The sequence below is a fragment of the Gastrolobium bilobum genome, unplaced genomic scaffold, assembly GCF_033153095.1.
Source record: "Gastrolobium bilobum isolate Gb01-03AN ecotype WA unplaced genomic scaffold, APGP_CSIRO_Gbil_v1 utg71985, whole genome shotgun sequence".
Lineage (NCBI taxonomy): Eukaryota > Viridiplantae > Streptophyta > Magnoliopsida > Fabales > Fabaceae > Gastrolobium > Gastrolobium bilobum.
The window spans coordinates 5,901-26,981 of NW_026896999.1; the positions used below are offsets into that span (position 1 = coordinate 5,901).

At 35.3% G+C, this 21,081-nt stretch overlaps 2 protein-coding genes and 1 pseudogene across 2 annotated transcripts; all 3 read right to left on the reverse strand.

Moving 5' to 3' along the window:
- Window positions 1-2,309: 2,309 nt before the first annotated feature.
- Window positions 2,310-3,764, reverse strand: LOC133303287 (uncharacterized). The gene has a single exon (XM_061503172.1). The coding sequence runs from the start codon at window positions 3,762-3,764 to the stop codon at window positions 2,310-2,312; it is 1,455 nt and encodes a 484-aa protein (XP_061359156.1).
- Window positions 3,765-4,699: 935 nt separating this feature from the next.
- LOC133303288 (receptor-like protein EIX1) lies at window positions 4,700-5,550 on the reverse strand. Its single transcript, XM_061503173.1, has 2 exons — window positions 5,298-5,550; window positions 4,700-5,120 (listed from the first exon to the last, which is right to left on the reverse strand). The coding sequence occupies exons 1-2, from the start codon at window positions 5,542-5,544 to the stop codon at window positions 5,017-5,019; spliced, it is 351 nt and encodes a 116-aa protein (XP_061359157.1). The 5' UTR covers window positions 5,545-5,550; the 3' UTR covers window positions 4,700-5,016.
- Window positions 5,551-13,918: 8,368 nt separating this feature from the next.
- On the reverse strand, window positions 13,919-16,047 carry LOC133303286 (receptor-like protein EIX2; annotated as a pseudogene).
- Window positions 16,048-21,081: the final 5,034 nt, after the last annotated feature.

Sequence of the window (21,081 nt, forward strand, 5' to 3'; positions counted from 1 at the left end):
AGCAGAACATAAATATATAAAAAAAATAAATTGAAAAATGAATAAATAAGTTATAATAAATAAATTAAGAACCTGGGTACCACAAGAGATTGGGCTGCTGTTGTACTGAAATATGAATCAGTGAGCAAATAGAAAGAAAATGAATCTGTTAATAAATAAAGGCCACTCAGAAATATCAAAAGGAATCAACAATAAAATAAATAAATAAAATAAAGCATTTACAGAATATAAGAAACACATTTACAATTTTATTTGAATACTCAAGATAATCAAATAAAACTGTTGGTGTAAATGGATAGTTGAGGGCTGTAATAATTTCAACACAAGATGCACACATCTGATTTGTATTATAACAAGGACTGTATGCATTTATAGAAGAATTTTAATCAAAGATCTTTAACTCAAAATACAGCAGCTCATTCTACCATAATTAATTTGATGCATTCTAATTTATCTCCTTTTGGCGATTTAGTCTCATCACATACGTCTAATACCAAAGCCTCAAATCCATTAGGAAATATAGCATTGGATTACAGTGGTTTTCAATATGGTCATTAAGCACATGGTGATAACAATTATAAATGCATTAATACATACAAATGCGTGTGTCTATCGTCAATGTTACAACAGAGAAACAAACACCTATAAATGACAGTAATTTAACAAAAATATCATATTCAGAAAATTAGACATACCACTCTTGTAAGCTAAAATAAAAATATAGTTTGAGATGAAACATTTCACAGGCACATGCAAAATCGCAAAATCAGGGAGTACCTACATTTCTTGGCAATATTGTTGTTTTCATTTCTCACATCATGTCAGATAAAGGTAAGATAGAGTTGAGAGTATACAGACAAGGAAAAGAAAAATAGGATATAACTCAAAGCAAAAATGCAAGAGTGGTTTAAGTGAAAGGAAAAGAAAAGAAAATAAATAAAAATATAAATTAAAATTCCTCACATGAAATCAAACCCAAACAAAAAAAATTATTACAATTCAGAAAAAATAAAAAAAATAAAAAAAACGTCCTAAATATAATAAAAATAAAATAAAAATTAGAACCCAAACGATCGGACTAATGGTTTGTCTATCAAAGGGAATAATGGTACACAGGATCAAAAGAATAAAATTAAAAGCAAAATCAAATTTATTTATTTTATTGAACATACCCGAGTTCGCACAGCGGTGAGGAGAATTTGAGAGAAACGAACCAAGATCTGTATGTAATGAAATCCAAAGGTTCTCGCTTGAGCTTGGACGAAAATGGAACCCACCGCAATATCAACCCCTATGCAGCTAAATCGACAGCAAGCAAGGCGGTGAAGAGCAACTAAAAAAAAATGGGTATTCTCGGCTGAACTTGAAGAAAGAGAGATATGGGGTTTTCTTTTTCTTGGGGATAGTACTAGATATGACTTATGCAGGGATAAGTCATGTCACTGCCTTGTAATGCCTTTTACAGGTTACTGGACTATTTTCAAAGGTACAATAATGGTTCAAACCATCGTCTGAAATACCTTTGTATTCAGCTAATCTCCTAACTAGATCAAATAGTTGAGATTGATTTGTGCATAAGTGATTGGGAAAGAAGAGAGGTAAAAAGGAAGAGAGAGGAAAATAACGGGAAAAATTAATAATAATCTGACCATTGTCTGTTTTGAAAAGATAAAATGTGTTAAGAGTGTAATGGGCTAAACACTATTGGGCTAAAAAAAATTATTCATGCAGAATTAAGCTCCATGTAATTTGTAGCAGCCCATAACACACTTGTTTCTTCTCAACTTAATTTTAATGGGTTTATTAGTCTCAGATAGTTTGATCAAAATGTAAAGTCCTACCCATTTACGTGTTATCTTTCAGTTAACAGATTGCTAGGCAAATGAACTTAAAAGGATCAAACACTCAAACAAAGGTTCAAGTGAACAATCAATGTTATAAACTCAAGCTTCTCACTCTCCTTTCTTTATTATTACCAAGCCACGCGCACATTCTTATTCCCTTCAAGTGACTTGTTATTTTCAATATTTACTTACCCCAAACTTAATAACTCGCTCACTCTTAAAATGCACACTCACATTATAAGACTAGCTTAACTAAGGTCTTCAGTCAACTCCTTTTTTTTTTATCTCAACACAAATTTCCATTGGCTTAAAGAGGACAACACTACACATGGACGGTAACACAAACAAAACTCCTTCGTGGAACTAAAACACAAACACACTTGTAAAAAAAAAAAAAATTACGAAGACTTAAACAAAACATAACAAACAAACTAACTAACCACTACTTAAATCCTATTTAATGTTTCAGCCAGCATCCAATAAAGAAATAAAAGTCTTCTCTTTGTTCACATGTCTGCTCCAATAATGCTTTACCCATTGAATTTTGCATGGAAACAATTTGATTCTTATCTTGAAATTCAGAACAATTTGTCCTGTATCCAACCAATTGATTATTTTCTTTTGAATCAAATCTTTCAAGAGTGGGTTGGCTGGTTTAGACTCTATATGATTGAAGTTGCCTTCTCCTAAGTTAGTATTTTTACTATTTAAAAACACATTATCATTAACCAGATGATCCCAAACAGAAATAGCAGAACAATCATTAGAATCTCCATCAATGAAATTCTTGGCTTCTAAAACATTAAAAGTTATCTTTCCCTCATTAACTCCCATGGTTAGTTCTCCTGTTTTAAAATCAATTATAGCATTCTCCATAACTAAGAATGGCCTATTCAATATAATAGGCATATCCTTGTCAGCTTCAAAATCAACTATTATGAAATTTGCTGGAAAAATAAACCTATAAACTTTCACTGATTTGTTCTCTATTTTTCCATCATGGTGTGCAAGTGACCTATCAGCTATTTGAGGAGTTATTGTAAAAGAACCTGGATTTTCCAGCTTGGCTGACAAATTGTTGGAGAGACAGTGCTCCTGTTGCTGCTCTTGGAGTCTTTGAGGAGAAGGGATCTGTCTTGCCTTTGATATAGGTTGATGAGCCTCAATATTGTGCATAGGCTTGTCTAATTCATTTGATTTCATTGCTGCCCTTACTGGTTCAACAATGTTTTCCTCTTCATCATCTTTGTCTTGAGGTGAGGATTGAGTGGTTGATGGTTGGGCTGTAACAAAGTTATCCACTTGCTGTCCATTCCTCAAGTTGAGGGCTTTGCACACTTCTTTTCCATCCCTTTTAGGTATTTCTGTGTCACTTGGTAGTGTCTCCAAAGGTCTACTACTAAGGGCAGAAGCAATCTGCCCCATTTGTACCTCAAGGCTCTTCAAGATAGCTCCATGACCTTGAAGCATAACTTCATGATTTTCTAGCATTTGATTCATCCACTGCTCATTTGGAGGTTGAGCTTCTGCAACATGTTGCTCTAGCTGTTCAACAAAAGAAGACTGCACAAAACAAGGTAAGTAAGGTTCATCCGGTTCAAATGACTGCTGCCATCCATGATAAGGCTGCTGGTATTGGTAACTTTGGCCTTGATTTTGGGCAAAATTACATCCTTGGTTCAGCCATCCCTGCTGATCAAATTGGTTGTGGTTGTTGTAATTGTAGTTGAAGCCTCCCATATAAAGAACCGATGTTAGGTTGTTGGGGCATTCTTCAAATAGATGAGCACCATAGCAAAGTGAGCATATAGGTGTTGTAGCAACTATTGGAGCTGGGGCTGGTTGCTTGGATTCTTCCATAACCATGACCAAATCCTTCATTGTGTTACGCAAAGCTGCGAGTTGAGCTGCCAATGCCATTGTGATTCCCCTGTAGAGTGTTTAACAACCAAACTTTTTTTTTTTTTTTTAGATTTGGCAGAATGCTAAGTGTATCAATCTGTTTTCACAGCAAAAAATTATTGATCTGCAAAATCTACAAGGAAAATGCAAGTTCAAGAAAAATTAAAAATGAAAATGAAAGAAAACCAATTCAAGAACTAAAAGACAGAATTTTAAAAAGAAACTAAATCAAACACCGTTCCCTGGCAACGGCGCCATTTTGTTGGGTAGTAATTTTTCGAAAGAAAAAGAGTTATCGTTCTCAGGGAACAGGTTGTTTAGTTTTCCTTTTTAATTCCAATTTCTAATTTCTTGAAATTAAGTAATCAATCTTTTAAAACTAAGAAAATTCTAAATGAAACGAGGTGTTTATCAGACTTGCATTAAACAAAATTTAACAGAGGAATATCTATTCACAAATGTATCAATTATAAGGTTCTGGAATTCTTTGAATCATGGATGAAGGAGAAATTTCGCATTCCTGCGTTTTATAACTGCTACGGCACTTTAGTATCAGAATTCGAATTACTATGGCTATTTTATCTAAAACTTCCCAGTTCCAGATTTTAATCTTTAGAAGGATCTTTTCCCAAAGTCTTCTAAATCTTCAAAAATTGTATCAAAGACCTCCTTGGGTTATCCCTAACCTCAAGGGTTCAATTAACAAGGGACATAACCTGATTTCCCAATCATAGCTATGCTAAAATTATTCAAGACCCATTCCCATGGTGTTCTTGAACTTAAAATCAAAATCTTGCTAATCAAATGAAACTAAAGCAAATCATCACAGTATTCAGAAAATTAAAGATCACCCAATCATCGTGAATCCCAGAAAAAGAAACTTAAAATATCATATTCAGAAATATTGCAAATCTAAAAAGTAAAGAAACATGCATTACAAAATATTCAGTAAAGAAAACTCAAAGTAAAAGTTTACAAACCGGTTCTTCAAGAGTCAAAGTTCCTAAACTAGAGCTAGGAAGAAAACTTGCAGTAGTATGAAAACAATAGCTCGCATGCAGATCCGTGATTCCTTTCCTTGAAGGTGCGTTGTCAATGCACTTCGAGTACAAGAATTGAAGAACAAGCATTCAACTTTCAAGGAATTTCTCAACACTCAGATTCAAAGAAAAAGATTACAAAAGATTCAAAACATAAAACTGAAAACTAAAAAAAAACGAAAGTTCTCTATATGTGGCCCTAATGACTCAGACTCCTATTTAGCTAGAAACTAAAGAGCTCCAAGAAATTGCATTGCTGTCCATCCATATTTTTGTCCATCCAATGGTTCAGATTTGATCTCACTTTCAAAGAGTTGATCATATGGCTCTCTAACTGCAGTAAAAATAGTAAAAGAGAATAGTAAATTATCAAATTATCTCTTTCTCTCTCTTTTACCTTATTGGGCTGATTGGTACTCATTTGGCCCATTACCATGCACTTATATCCAGCCTTCAACTCAAATATTGTAAAAATAAAGCCATTAAAATAATCATAATTTATAGCTAACACCTGTTTCATTGTTGCATTGAATTCCTCTCCATTTGCAACAATCTCCCCCTCTCCATGTAGACAGCATGCCAGAGGGATCGAGGAGGCCTTGTATGAAGTTGAGGAGTGCTTGTCTTTCCCTCTCAATGCACTTTACTTGTTCCCTTTTGTGTGGCAAGTTGAATCCGAGAGTAGAAGTTGAGGCATGCAATAAAAGCAGCAGCAGCAGAAATGCATAAAACATTTTAAGAAAGTAACTGCTGCTCATAATGTATATTCACTGCAATAACAGCTCTTTAGATGCCAAGATTCAAAACTCGATAGCATGATATATATAGAAGAGATTCAAATGCAAAATCCGCGTGTAGAATATGACTGATCGTAAAGTGAGACAAATTGGTCTTTTGAAGGTTGTGTTTGATTATTTTTTTCTTTTTTCAGTTAATATATTTTATTAACAATTTTGTCTAAGTAATCAATTCTTTTTAAAGCTTAAAAGACTTTTTTATTTATTTACTTTGTGCTGGAATTCAATTTTTTTATTTAATAAATTGGGTGGGAATGGATGAAACACTTCGTCATAGGTTCTGATGCTATATAACACAACTAATTCTCCCAAAATATTAATTCGTTTGAGAATATACGTGGATAATTTTATAAATTAAAAAAAAATCTTATTTTTACTTCGGTTCTTAATTTTAATTAATAATAAGCAAAGAAAATATAAAGGATATTATAAAAATACAAAATAAACGCATCCTGAACTATAAAGCCTTACTAAGCGCTATATATTCTATTCGGCTGTACAGTAGAACTCTATGTTGTATTCCTTGGAAATTCATAGGTAATCTTTTGTCTACCGATAAAAAAAATAGGTAATCTTTTTTCTTATAATGTTTTTAATTTGTAATATCCATTTTCGAATTCTTCCTTTCTCACAGAGATGTACATCAAACAAGTTTTTTCTATGAAGTAATTTTGTATTTTACTTTATAATTAACAGTATTTCAAAAATATTTAAATCATTTAGTTATATGGTAAGGTCACATCTACCTTAATGCAGGGATGCTCCTTTTTGCAACAATTGACCTGGATAATTATTTTATTCTAAGTCTTCCAATCCATTTTGTAAGGTAGAAAATTAGCCAGCAGGTCCATCACGTCAAATGCAATAGGATGAAGCACAAGTGGATGCAGGATTATGTGATGAAGCGTTACGGGACGTTTGTTAGAGGAGAAATTTTTATTTGTCTGAGAAATAATTATTATTTGAATGTAGCAGGAAATAAATTTTAACTAAAAAGCTGCTTGATAGACTCATATTTTTCCGAAAAAATGAAGTTAATTTTATTGAATTTGTGTTTGGTTAGTTATAGAATATTAGTGAGATTATGAGATTATTTACCAAAATAACCCCACTTGACACTATTTGTTCAAAAATTGTACAAACCAAAAGGCAATAATCATACAAATGAAAGGATAAAGTCGTCTATTCCTTGGTGGGTCACTTTTAACTTTGACCGGCAACAAATTTTTTTATCTAATCTAAAGCATTCCAATGATACCAACAGTACATAAAATTACACACACAAACTATTTTCCGGAAAAAAAATTATCTGGAAAAGTTTGATGTTTTTTTATACCAAACATGGTATTGTTATTCTCCCTGTGATGCTTTCCAAGGAAACTAAAAAAAATTCTGGTACGAAACACATCCTTAGGGTGTGTTTGGTACAGGAGAAATTTTTTGGTGACCGGGAATCATGATTAATGGAAATTCAGTAGAAATTGAGTTTACTTGGAATCTTACGAAAGATGTGTTTGGTTCGCCAAAATATTACCGGGAATATTGGGTAAAAATTACTGATTCCATATTTGGTTTAGAACGAAATATGACTTGGAATATGAGGTTATTTTACAAAAATAACCCCAAACTATTTTTACTTTTGTAATTGATAGATTGGGTCTAGATTTTTATGTGTATTGGGGTATTTTTGTCTCAAAATTTATTGTTGTGCTTTCCCTTTACTTGGTATTCTGATTGGTATTCCGAATTACCATATTATTTTTGGTAATCTGAATAGTGACTTTTCTTTATAAATCAAATTACCGGTAATCCTTGGATATCCGGGAATCGTAATTTATTCCTTCTTTCAAATGTGGTAATTACATTTACCAAAGAAGGATTACCGGTAATCATCTCCAAAAACTTGAACCAAACACCCCCTTAAAGTACTTGAATATTGTAGTATTATTTTTGCTGATTCTGTCAGATTGCCTTATAATGCTGTTAGCACTTTTTGCCTTTGTAGTGCTGTTGGCACTTTTTCGTTTTTGTATTTTCTGTTTTGCTTGGGAAAAGTCCGTATAAACTATAAGCGAATATGCCAAATGAATGAATAGCAGACTATCGTTTTGAATCACGTTGGTTGTTAGGAGGAGCCTTCCTCGAAGAAAGTTTCTCTTACCAATCTTTTTCTTTGTCGGATTCAAACTTCAAAAAGTCACTAATTCAATAGTGGTCTTCATATTGTGAATGCGAGGACAAGCAGATACGAAGGTTGGAAGAAGAATGAAAACTGCTCCTTCATTGACGAAGGATTTTGTAACAGTGTAATAGAGTCTCTTATAGGATACTTTTTTTTTTTTTTTTTTTTTGTAATATCTCTTATAGGATACTTTACTTGTATCGTATTACTGATATTGGTATTGTAAGGTAGGTAGTTAGTTGGACATGTGGTGAGGTGGCTAGGTAGTTAGGATGAGGTGGCAAACATTGGTAATAGCATATGGTTGTATAGAAGAGCGACACAGGTATATTATGTGGCATTCAATTGAGAAATAAATAGATTTTCATTCAGTTCTTCATGTCTCTTCTTTCTTAAGGGTTCTGCACCCTTAACATTGGTGCTTTCATCTCCTTGAAACTCAGAGTGAAACATGCGACTTCAAGAAGTGGCGGAGGAGTTAGGTTCCTTTCAACAACGTGTAGATCGAACCTTAGAGGAGATCCAGCAAAGGTTCACCGATCATCAAAACCAGTTTCTGACCATAAATACCCAGCTACGGCAGATACATGCAGTCATAGTTGGAAGGGAAAATCGGACGGGTAAGCATGGGCAACCGCGAGTTAATCCAGGTTCTTCGAGCAATGACAATGTTGGAGTAGTGCATTCAAGGTTTGATCCTAATGACCCACATAGCATCATGAAGTCAATTAAAATGGAGTTGCCTTCGTTTGTGGGTACAGATCCTGTTGGGTGGATTTTCAGAACAGAGTTGTATTTTGGACTGCAACAAATACCAGAGTCCCTTAAGGTTCGATTAGCATGAATGAAGATGGAAGGAATGGCAGGATCTTGGTTTCAATGGCTATTTAGTGGAGGTACCATCCAATCGTGGGAGGAACTCAAGAATGCTGTGAAGCAACGCTTTGGAGGTACAGCTTATACTGATTTGCGAGGGGTTCTGTCCAAACTATCTCAAGTGGGAGCCCTTAATGAGTATATTCGAGACTTTGAGGCTTTGATTAATCAAGTGTCAGATTTCTCAGATGAGGTATTGATGTGTTTTTTTGTTTCTGGTTTACAACCAGATTTAAAAAGAGCCATTCAACTTCATAGACCAACCTCTCTTCATCAAGCAATGCAATTAGCCATTACTTATGAGGCTCATTTTGCTGAGTTAAGAGGTTCTTTCACTTCTTATAATAAGAAGTATACCCCAAAACCAATTTCAATTGTGGAGCAGTATAATTCTTCTAATAATCAGGTGAAACCGGTGCCTCCCAACTTACCAGCCTTGCCTTCTAATGTTCATGTTAAGAGGTTATCACAAAAATATTTGCAAAAACGAAGATATATGGGTCTTTGTTATACTTGTGATGAGAAGTGGACTTCCAAACATCGTTGCAAAGCTAAGATGCTGATGTTGGTGGGAGACTGTGAAGAGGTGGATACAGACATAGAGGAACAGATTGTATGGCAGCCAGATCAAGGTCATCAGGAATCTCAGGATGCAGCTCACCACTCATTGGAAAGTGAATTGAATCTTACAGCTCTGCAATTCCAAATTTATGTTGGAAAAATGTTAGTTTCCATCATTATAGATTTAGGAAGCACTCATAATTTTGTTCAGAAAAATATTGCTGAAGAATTGGGCTTGCCTATGGTCAAGGTTCCTAGGATGAGAGTATTTTTAGGCAATGGAGAATTCTTAAATTGTGAGAGGAAGTGTCCAGCAGTTCCCTTGAATATACAAGGTCATGTTTTGTAGTGGATTTGTGGGTGATTGAACTAACCAATTTGGGAATTATACTGGGAATTTTGTGGCTTAGTTCCTTGGGCAGGGTGATACATGACTATAGTGAGATGTCCAAGGAATTTGTTTGGAATCACAAAAGGGTTATTTTATCAGGTGACAAAAAAAAGGTAGAGCTTGAGAAGTCAGAGGGTGCATGTTCTTCATTATCAGCAACAAATGTAGTTGTTAATTCTTCAGGGAAGCAGTTATCTGAGCTGCTGTCAATTAAGGATAAAATTCCTTGAGGTGTGGAACATTTTGGTGCAATACCAATCTGTTTTCCAGTTGCCACAGGGTCTTCCACCTTCAAGAGCTTGTGACCATACTATTCATCTGATTGAGGGAGCCAGACCAGTTAGTGTGAAACCTTATAGGTATGAACATCACCAAAAATCTGAGATTGAGAAGCAAGTAGCTGAACTTTTAGCTTCAGGATTCATAAAAGCAAGTCACAGCCCATTTTCTTCTCCTGTGTTATTGGTAAACAAAAAAGACAATTCTTGGAGGATGTGCATTGATTATAGGGCATTAAACAACATAACTGTAAAGGATCGTTTTCCAATCCCCACCATTGATGAGCTCTTAGATGAATTGAAAGGTGCTGAAATTTTTTCTAAAAGGAGTGGCTATCACCAAATCAGATTGGTTCCTCATGATACTCCTAAAACTGCATTTAGAACTCATGAGGGGCACTATGAGTTTTTGGTGCTTCCATTTGGGTTAACCAATGCACCTTCGACCTTTCAATTAGCTTTGAATCAAATGTTCAAACCATATTTGAGGAAGTTCATAATAGTTTTCTTTGATGACATTTTGATTTATAGTGCTTCTCTTGTTGATCATTTGGGGCATCTACAATTGACTTGTTGGAATGTTTGAAGCAGAATCAGTTTATGGTTAAGTTGAGCAAGTGTGGTTTTGCATTACCTGATATTGATTATTTGGGCCACATAGTTTGGAAAGGAGGGGTGAAGGCAGATCCTAAAAAGATATCAGCCATTTTACTTTGGCCTCAACCAAAGAATGTCAAACAACTAAGAGCATTCATTGGCCTCATAGGGTATTATAGGAGATTTATAAGGCAGTATGCAGCCTTGGCAGCTCCTCTAACTGACCTTTTAAGGGCCGATTCATTTGTTTGGGATCAAAGTTGTAAGAACCTGCACCGTTAATTAAGGAAACTAATTAATTAATTATGTGAAATTAGGAAATAATTCCATAATTGACCCTAATAATTATTATGAGGCTTTAATAATTATAGTAAGTGAGTAATTATGTTGAAAGTCGCTTTTCTGACGAAAAGTGCACATACCGGTTATGCTAGTTTGTATAAATGCGTACCGTAAAAGTATCCCAGAAAATTATAATAAGTGCATGAATATTCCTAGAATAATATGTAGGACTGTGATTTCAAGTTTCAAGTTAAAATAATGAGAACTGCTGCCAGAACTGATACTGGCTATGGAAAAGCGCGTACCGGAAAGGTGCTACGAAAAATATAAGAAAAATATGATAAATCTTGTAAAATTGAGTAGTTTCAGAATCCTGAGTTTGGGATTAAAATGCTAAGCGTAGCAATTAAAGTTAATACTGTGTGTTTTATGGTTAAGTGACTATATATGCATTTGTTGGGCACTAAACCCTAGGCCATACAACATTTCATACGTGACCTTGAGGGTGGCTGACCAGCCTTGTGCATTTCTTCCTTGTCACTTCACCATTTTGAGAGTTTGTGACCTTTTTCTTCCATTTCTTCTTCTCTTTTGTTGAGTACACACTTGGGTGAGTGCATTGGGAGGTTGAGGTCTTGCTCTTGCTGAGTTGAGGGAGCTGTCTTGTATGGAAGTGAGGGGCTGAGTTCTTAGGTTGTGTGGTTGGAGCTTTGTTTTGGTTATGGGAGCTTCAAGGAGTGACCTTTTGTGTGAAAGGATCACTCTTGATCACCATTTTCGTGTCCTTGAGTGTGCTGGACTTTAGGAGCTTCAAGTGAGTTCCAAGAGCATCATTGTTTGCTGAGTTTAAGCTTGGATAAGCTTCATCACCTTTGATCATGAGTCTAAGTGGTTAAAAATGAAACCTTGATGCATGTAATGGATTAAAGTTGATAACTGTTGGGTGGTTTGCTGATGGTGGAAAAATATAAGTTCTGATAGGGGACGTTTCTCTGTTCTTGCAGAACACAGATTTGTCCCTTAGTTCCAACCCAAGTGTGCAAGTGCACGCATCAAGTAATAAAGGGAGTATTAATGCCCAAATTATTGTTCCCACGAGGATAGAGTGCTAATTATTGTTTTATCACTGTTTATAAAGAGTGAAAATGAGAAGAAAAGTTAGTAAATGAACTGTCTGGTCAAACGTTCCCTACTGTCTTGACAACGTTCCTCAGGAACAGTAGGTTCAATCTGATGGCAAACAGTTGTTTGCTGCGTTATGTATGTGATCCTTCCTGTTTAGAAGAAGGTGGGATAACAATCATTGGAGTTTTTATAAGTACTAAATAAAATAAAATAAAACTACTAAAACAGAAATAACTATAATCAAAAGACAACAGGGTGGTGGTTAAAACAGTTTAACAGAAGGAACGGATTCACTGCTTCACTCTTAAACGGGTTGTTTCCTCTGCTCAAGACTTAGAACCTTTTGGCTTTGTCCCAGTTTCTTTGCCTGCCAACTTTGATTCCTCAGCTCTTGGTCTAGATGGCTCACAAGTTTCCATATTCCTATGGCTCCCTTGACTCCAACAGGTACTTAGTTCAGAACCTTAAAATGGACGAGTTGGCCCCTTATTCCTAAGGTGACCAGTAGCGTTTTTGCCATGACATCTACCTTCCCCCAATGGCTAAGCTGTCTAAAATCCCTTCCTTATGGAAGTTCCTTTCTCAGTATGTACCCAATTTCCATTGGCGCACAATGAATATAGCTTACTTAGCCAAAGAAATACAAAAAGCTTCGGTCAAGAGTTCTGAAAACAGTTCTTTAAGAGTTTCACAGTTTACCCGTTCCACAGATAGTTCAGCTCATGGCTGATAGTTTAAACATAATTATTCCCAAATGAGATCACATAGACCCGAGATTCAGTCAAGAGATAACGATTGAAACGAAGAGAAAAACACTTATATTAATTTAAAAGACAGTTTACAAAAAGAAACAGAAAATGAAGAAAGATGGGTATTTGCTCGTGAGGAGTCTTGATGGTTGTTTACAGAGAAGAGAAGAGGGGTTGTCACTTAACTACAGTTACAACTTAAAATTAAACTAAGTTACTAACAACTACTAAGTGATCTCTTCCTTTCGGACTGCAAACCCTCCAGGATTCGATGATGTTTTTGTGTGAGGGTGGTCCAATTTATAGCTGGAAGAGGAGTGGCAAGACTGTAATTCCTTTGGAGCTAGTTGCTTGAATGAGGGGACGGGACTGTGGCAGCAGAGTGTGAAGCTTGCGTGAATTGCTAAATGGAACAGGTTTTGGTGATGATTAGCCGTTGTTTGCAGATCTTCCCATGTTTTGCTTCTGTTTTCAGCCAATGAGAACTCTTGATTCTCTGTTCTTCACGTTTCCAGCTGCTCAGTTGGTGCACCGCCTTGCTTTTTAGAAGTCTTTAACTCTACGTTACCTGCAAAGTGTACAGAAGCATTAAATGACTGGAGCAGGTGCATTAAATGCGTCTCAGTCCGTTCCCCTTTTAATATATTTTAAAGGAATACGTTACCATCCGTTCCCCCACTGTGTTTTTGTCACAAATGTGTAAAACAAGTGATTTTCATGTTGAAGTTGCTCATCAGATGAAGGAACGTATGGTATTTTGCCATCAAAATGGGCTTAGATGGGAACGAATTTACTTCCCATCAAACACCCCAAAACTAAATTGTTGGTTGTCCTCAAACAACTCAGAAATATTGTATTGGTCTGCCCAATTTAAAATAATAGCATAACAGAAGGGAACTTGAGCCAGTGAGCAACCATGAACTTTTCAGTAAATGAATTACTCTCCATAATAAACAGTAAGAGGATTCTGTCCCCAGATAAGAGAAGGTTGCTGATCTTTTGTCTCACTGTCACTCATGGGTTGGTGTTTGCTCTGTCCATTCCTGGATGTGATTCTTCAGAACTTGCCTTTCTGCTGCGTTCCTATGAACTATGAAGCACCGACACTTCAAAAACTCTGACGTGTCGTGTCCGACACTTCCCGACACTCTCCGACACTCTGACACTCCCCGACATTCCAACACGCGTTATAGAAATTCAAAAAAAGGTGCAAAGGTTGCGTTACGTTGAGTTTTAGTTCCAACTATTAGATTCGTTGAATTACGATTACCATTTTATTGAGTTTAATATAAATATTTGGAATCCTCCCTGACAACTTATTATTGCTTAAATCGAGAAACAATAATGAGTTTACATATTTCCAACAATCTGGCAGCTGTCCCTTTAGTTTATTGTTTGATAAATCTAAAGTGGCCAAGTTTGCATTTTCACTTTTGTTACACAAGAATGAAAATAAATCTGAAAACTTATTTTGGGAAAGCATAAGTTCTGAAGCTTGTAGCATAAAAGACGGAACTGCACCCCCAAATTGGTTTGAATTCAAAAGTATAGTCGGTTTGAGGGGAAGCTTGAATGGTAAATTGGGAATTGCACCCATGAGATTGTTATGAGACATATTCATCAATTCAATATATTGTGAATTGTTCCAAAGCCATTCTGGTACAGAGTCATTAATCCCAGCATCAGAAATATCCAGAGAGAATAAGGAACTCTGAGTTTGGAGCCAAGTAGGAAAACTCGACCCAACTTGCAAGATGCAATATAACATGTCTCTAATTGGAATGGAGGAACCCAGCTAGACACAAATTTTAGAGACAATGAGTTGTATGATAAGTCTAAGTCTGTCAACTTGGAAAAATTAGAGAGATGTGATTCAGTGACGTCACCCTCTAAAGAATTCCCCGCCAATGACAAATATTCCAACTCAGATAGTAATCCAATGCTTTTAGGGATCAAGCCAGTAATTCGGTTAAAAGATAAATACAAGGTCTGCAATATGTGTCTGTTGCACCATGAAGAATTCCGAATGAAGCTGGAAAGATCCCCACTCAAGTTGTTATATGAGAGGTATAATGTCTGTAAGGTGCACATATTCCCAAAGAAAGTTGGAATCTCTCCTTGCTGTTTGTTAGGAGACAGATCAAGATATTCAAGAGAGTTCATCACTTTCCCAAATCCATCCGGAATGGGACCTTCTAACAAGTTCTTATAAAGGTAAAGTGTATGAAGATTGGTGGTGAAGTTAAAAAGCCAAAGGAATACAGTCGACGATGTCAGCAAGTTATAAGAAAGATCAAGGGAGACAAGAGAAGATGAAAACTTCATATTAAAGGCATATGGTACAAGAAAACTTCTATCCAAAAGACTACAGTTTCGTAGATAAAGCTGTTGAAGATTGGAGCTGAAGTTGAAATTATCTTGAAGCATTGATGATGTCAGATTATTATAAAAGAGGTCAAGGATCACGAGATTATTAAGGCTAATGTTTGACAGTAATTGAAATGTTGATGATGTCAGCATATTGTAAAAGAGATCAAGGATGGTGAGAGAAGTGGAAAAGTTAGAATGACAATGAAACAGAGATCGAATATCATTATCTGAAAGACTACAAGCAATTAGCCTTAACTCTCTTAAGTTTGGAATAAGCTTACTGATGGTTTGAAGCCAGTGATGAGAGGAGCCAAGATTATGTAATGACCTCAACTCAAGAATTGTTAAGGAATGGAGATTAGACAACCACTCTGCATCCTTAGTTTTGACATCAAAATCTCCACTGAGCCTAAGAGTATTCAACATAGGAAGATTCCTAGTCTGAAAAGGGATTTCTCCATAAAGTGAATTTCCTCCGAGATCAAGATACTGCAGTTGTTAGAGATTTCCAATCTGCAAAGGTATTACTCCAGAAAGATAATAATTTCCTCCAAGATCAAGATAACGTAGTTGTGAAAGATTTCTAAGCTGATAAGGAATTCTCCAACCAAATCTAGCATCGGAGAGATTGAGATATCTTAACTTGGCGAAGGAGCCCATGAGTTTTGGGATGTGACTCCGAAAAAATTCATTATAGCTGAGGTCCAAATATTCCAAATAGTGCAAGTCAATCAATGGAGTGATATTGACTGCACCTCTCAAATATTGTGTATCGTGACCATGAAGATGAAGCATAAGTACATGACCTGTTTCATTGTTGCATTCAATACCTCTCCATTTGAAACAATATCCCCCCCTCCATGTAGACAGCATGCCATGGAGATCATGGAGGCCTTGCACGAAGTTGAGGAGTGCTTGTCTTTCACTCTCAATGCACTTTACTTGTTCACTAATTTTACTAGGCAAGTTGAATCCGAGAGTAGAACTTGAGGTATGCAATAAAAGCAGTAGCAGCAATGCATAAAACATTTTAAGAAAGTAACTGCTGCTCATTATGTATATTGATCACTGCAATAACAGCTTTTTAGATGCCAAGATTCAAAACTCAACAGCATGATATATATATATATATATATATGGAAAATTATTATCTCATTTTACATGAGATAACTCTCTCATGTTGTCTCACAACAAAAATTGTGCCACCATTTTTTTTTTTAAATGGTGGGCCCCACCACATTATGTGTCTATAGTAGAAAATAACTATCTCCAACAACATGAGAAAATAGAATATATATATATATGGGTAGGATATTCTTACACTGGTGTAAGAGATAAAAGTCTTACATTCAATCTTGACCATTGATCCATTTGTATCCAATGGCTCACATTACTCAAAAATTTGAACTCTTAGATATATGTGAGATTAACGGAGAAGATTAAGAGTGTAACTTACACTAGTATAAAATGATCCTAACTCATATATATATATATATATATATATATATATATATATATATATATATATATATACCAGTGGGTTCAGAAAGTGTGAGGAGGGAAATGAAGTAAACTAGAGTAGAAATGGAAAGCAGGAAAGTAGACGGACTACTATATGAAATAAATGACTGAAATTAAAATGCAGAAATTAAAAACATAAAATAAATTTAAGGTGAACGCTGGGGTAATTCCACTAGCGTGAGGGGATGAGAAGAGAAGAATTGATTTTACATCAGCAGATATAAAAACATATTTTATTCAAACATAAGGAAATATAACGATTACAGATACAGATTGAAAGAGAAAACAGAGAAGAAGAGAAAACTCAGAAGTACCTCGCAGTCTCTCTCTCTAGACTATCTCTCTAAACTCAGCTAATGAAAGGATGCGTTCAACATACTGAAGCAACCCTTTAAATAGATTGAAAAATCACTATTGCTACAGTACAAGTTACATGACCGGTACTGTTTGAACAGTGTAGGTTAAGTGAACAGTAACTGACTCGTGATGCTACAGTTTCTGCCGACACTTTGATTACGTCATTGTATGCGTCCCCTTATGCTGACATCATGCTCATGTCATTTTGCCATCAGCGTTACTACAGTGGTTTTCTTCAACAGTCTTCTGCTAAGTTGATTCCAAAACAATCATCCTCATTTTGGTAGAAGTCTTCTGCTGAAGAAGAGATAGAAGGAGATGAAGAACCTTTCTTCTGTTTAGAACTTTCAGCTTCTTCTTGGAGCAATTGAAGAATACCTTGCAAACTCTTTGCAAAATTTTCTTTGCTGGTTGATGCTGCTAATGCTGCTGTGATTTGAGCCTTTTGATTCAAGAAAAGGGAGGTTTCTGGATCAGCTGGCTTGATGTTTTTTGGATGTTTTTTAAACCAGAGCTTGACATTTTCTGGGTAAGCTCTTGAAGCATCAAATTCTATCCACCATTTAACAAAAGCTTGTCTCCTGAGTAATGGTAGTCTGATGCCTGTTTTCTCGCCGTAATTGTACTGCCATGAAAATATCCATGCCAGAGAGAACTTTGAGAAAAAATGCAGATCTATTGGAAAGGGATCTGCTAGATTGTCGAATTTTTTGGAAAAGATTGTCATTCCTTCAAAGACTTGTGGAGGAAGGATATCAAGGATTGTTCCAAAATAATCCCACCATTTATTAAACCTTTGCGGGAAATTATATTGGATATTTTGCTTAAAGTAAATTAACCATGAATGTTTGTTTTCTTTATTTTGAATGAAGAAGACATTGGTCCAGGCTAATTCATAGTCTCAATAATTATATCCAATTGGATCATAAGGCTGGGAAAATTTGGTTATTTTATTTGGATTTCCATATTCTGCTGGGGTGATTACCTTGAGAATCTGGATGGTTGAATGAGTAATAAACTCAGGGTCTTTTGGACTCTTATAGTGTTTGATGGAAATAGAGTTTGAATCAAGTAGAATAAACTCATTAAAATTTTGGGATTTAGTTGGAGAATGTGGTTTGAAATGAAATTGTCGTCCTTTGAAGTCTTTGGGGAAGATCTTCACAGGAACCTTGGTTGGTTTATTATCCCAGTAGGATGGTTCCATTTGGATTACGTCTAGAAACTTGTTCTTTGAGACGTATGGTGTTTGAGGTTTTGGTTTCTGGGTAGAAATAGGTTTGGGTTGGATTTCTAGGGCCCTGTTTGGACGGTTAGGGATCTGCTTGGTTTTTAGGTTATCAATCAAAACAGAAAGACTTTCTTCCTGTTCATCATCTGAAGCTGTTTCAGCCCAGGTTTTCTTTGGTAGATGGGTCAAACCTTGGTCTTGGAAGGCTTGAAGTGTTTGGATTGGCATTGCATAGTCTGCTTTGGATTGTTTAGAAGAGGAAGTATCCTCAACTCTTTGGGTAGATGACCCAGTTTGGGGTTGGATAGATGACCCAGATTGTTGTTGGGCTGGAGACCCAGTTTTTTCTAATTTTTTAGCTAACCCAGCCAGGATTAGCTTTCCTTTCCTCTCTTTAGAAGAGGTTGATTTTACCGATTTCGGCATGACAGGACACTGTTTATCTTCCCTGCAGAAATTCACGAGTGAGATAATCAGGGAGAGAGTTTGAGGTGCCTTTGAGATATTCAATTTCAAAATCAAAAACACTTAAGATTGCTTGCCATCTAGCAAAAATTTGTTTAGATGCTAGATTCTTTACGTCCTTTTGTAAAATGTCTTTTGCAGATTTGCAATCAACACGGATTAAAAACTTTTGATTTAATAAATCAGATTGAAATTTTGAAATACATAAAACAATTGCTAAAACTTCTTTTTTGACAGTGGAATACTTTTGTTGTGCTGAATTCCAATGTTTTGAAGTGTATGCAATGATATGCTCTTTGTCTGAGACTCTCTGTTTAAGAATGCCACCATAACCTATGTCAGAGGCATCAGTTTCAACAATTTTGAAAGCCTGAGGATTGGGAAGATAATGACAAGGAAGTTCCTTAACCTTAGCTTTGACCTGTTTGACTACGTCAGTATGAACATCAGTCCAGGGAGGAGGGTCTTTCTTAAGACGATTATGGAGAGGCTTGATTAGATTATTAAGCTAAGGAAAGAAGTCAGCTACATAATTTAAACAACCAAGAAATCTTTGTAATTGAGTTTTATCAATAATTTGATTGGGAAATTTGTCAGCAAATTCAATAGCTCTACAAATTGGAGTAATAGTCCCTTGATAAATAGTATGACCGAGGAACCTGATTTTTGTTTGAAAAAGATTGATCTTTGATTTAGAAAGAGCTAAACCACTTTTCTTAATTACATCTACAAAAATAAGAAGATGATTAAAATGTTGATCAATAGATTGAGAAAAGACAAGAACATCATCAATGTAGACGATAGTGAAAGTTGAATATGGATTGAAGATATCATTCATGATTCTCTGAAATTCAGAGGGAGCATTCTTCAGTCCAAAATGCATTACCTTCCATTCGTATTGACCAAATGGAACAGTAAAAGCTGTCTTGTAGCATTCATTGTCATTGAGCTGGATTTGCCAAAACCCAGATTTCATGTCAAATTTAGAAAAGATTTTTGCTGAATACAAACGATTGAGAAGATCTTTCTTATTTGGAATCGGATACTGAATCCATTGAAGAGCTTGATTAAGAGGTTTGTAATTGGTAACTAACCGTGGAGTTCCACGCTCAATTTCAGATTGCTTATTGACATAGAAGGTAGAACAAGACCAAGGACTCTTGCTTTTCCTGATGAGACCTTTAGCAAGGAGATCAGCAATTTCTTTTTGACAAAAGACAAGAAGTTCACCACTCATTTGAATTGGACGAGCTTTGGTTGGGATTTGCCTTTCATTAAAATCCTTTTCATAGGGAAGATCTACGATATATTTTTTCCTTTGCCAAAAAGCATTCGGATGATCAGAACAGATTGTATTTTGGATTTGTTCAAGCAAAACTTTGATCTTGTGTTGAACTTCAGGCTGCTTTAACTGATTTTCAATATTCTTAAAAGAGATTTCTTCTTTAAGGAAATTGATTTGTTTTTGTTTGTAATGGATAAAATTCAAATCTCTTATGATGGGTTTCTTAAGAAATTTAAAAACAATTGGTTTGTCCAAATGATAAGTAATTATACCCTCATCTGTGATAGTTAGAGGAAAAAGAGATTTGATGAACGGAGTTCCAAGAATAACTCCATTTTTGAGGTTTTTAACAAGGAGAAACGGTGTTTCAACTTTTAAATTATCATTTTCAATGATTGCTTTAGGAAGTTTATAATTAACCTGAAGTTTTGAACCACTAGCAGTACTAAGCCGTTCAGAAGTCTTTTCAAAATATTTAGTAGGAATTAGACCTTCTTGAATGCAGTTTGAATATGCCCCTGTGTCAAACAGAGCTTCAATTTCAAGGTCAAAGTTACCTACATTGAGTTTGATTGGGATATAGAATTTTTGAATTGTTAATTGATTAATTAATCCTAAAAATTCTTCGTCTTTAAGATTTTTATCTTCATCTGGTTTAGACAGAGTATTTTCCATACTCGTTCCTGTTGATTCTTCATTTTGTAATTGAAGAAGGATGTTCTGATGAGTTTGTTGTTGTTCTTTGATTTGTTTAACTTCAGTTTTGAGAATATTGATCTCATACTGAAGATCTTGGACAGTTATAGGTTTGACAGTAATACTCTTTTCTAGTTTTTTAAGAGTATCTTTAAGATTAAACTTATTAGGAACCAACAACTCTTTAGATTTAGAAGAACTGGTTTCCAAGGATGATTTTAATTTTGCTAAGTAAGCTTTCTTTTCATGGGGATCACTGATTGAATCTATGACTTCGAACAAAAGATCTTGTTCTTTAGTCAGGACATTAATTTCTTGCGAGGATTGTGAGTCCTCACCAGAAGATAAATCATCTTCATGCATTTGATTTAAATCTTCTGAGGATTCTTTTCCAGATTCTTCATCAGAGGATTGGATTAGAAGATTATTGATTTGTTCTTCAATAGATGGATCAAGGTTTAGGTTATTTAGTTTTTTCTTAAGCCTACAATATTTACTAATATGTCCAGGTTTACCACAGCTGTAGCAAATA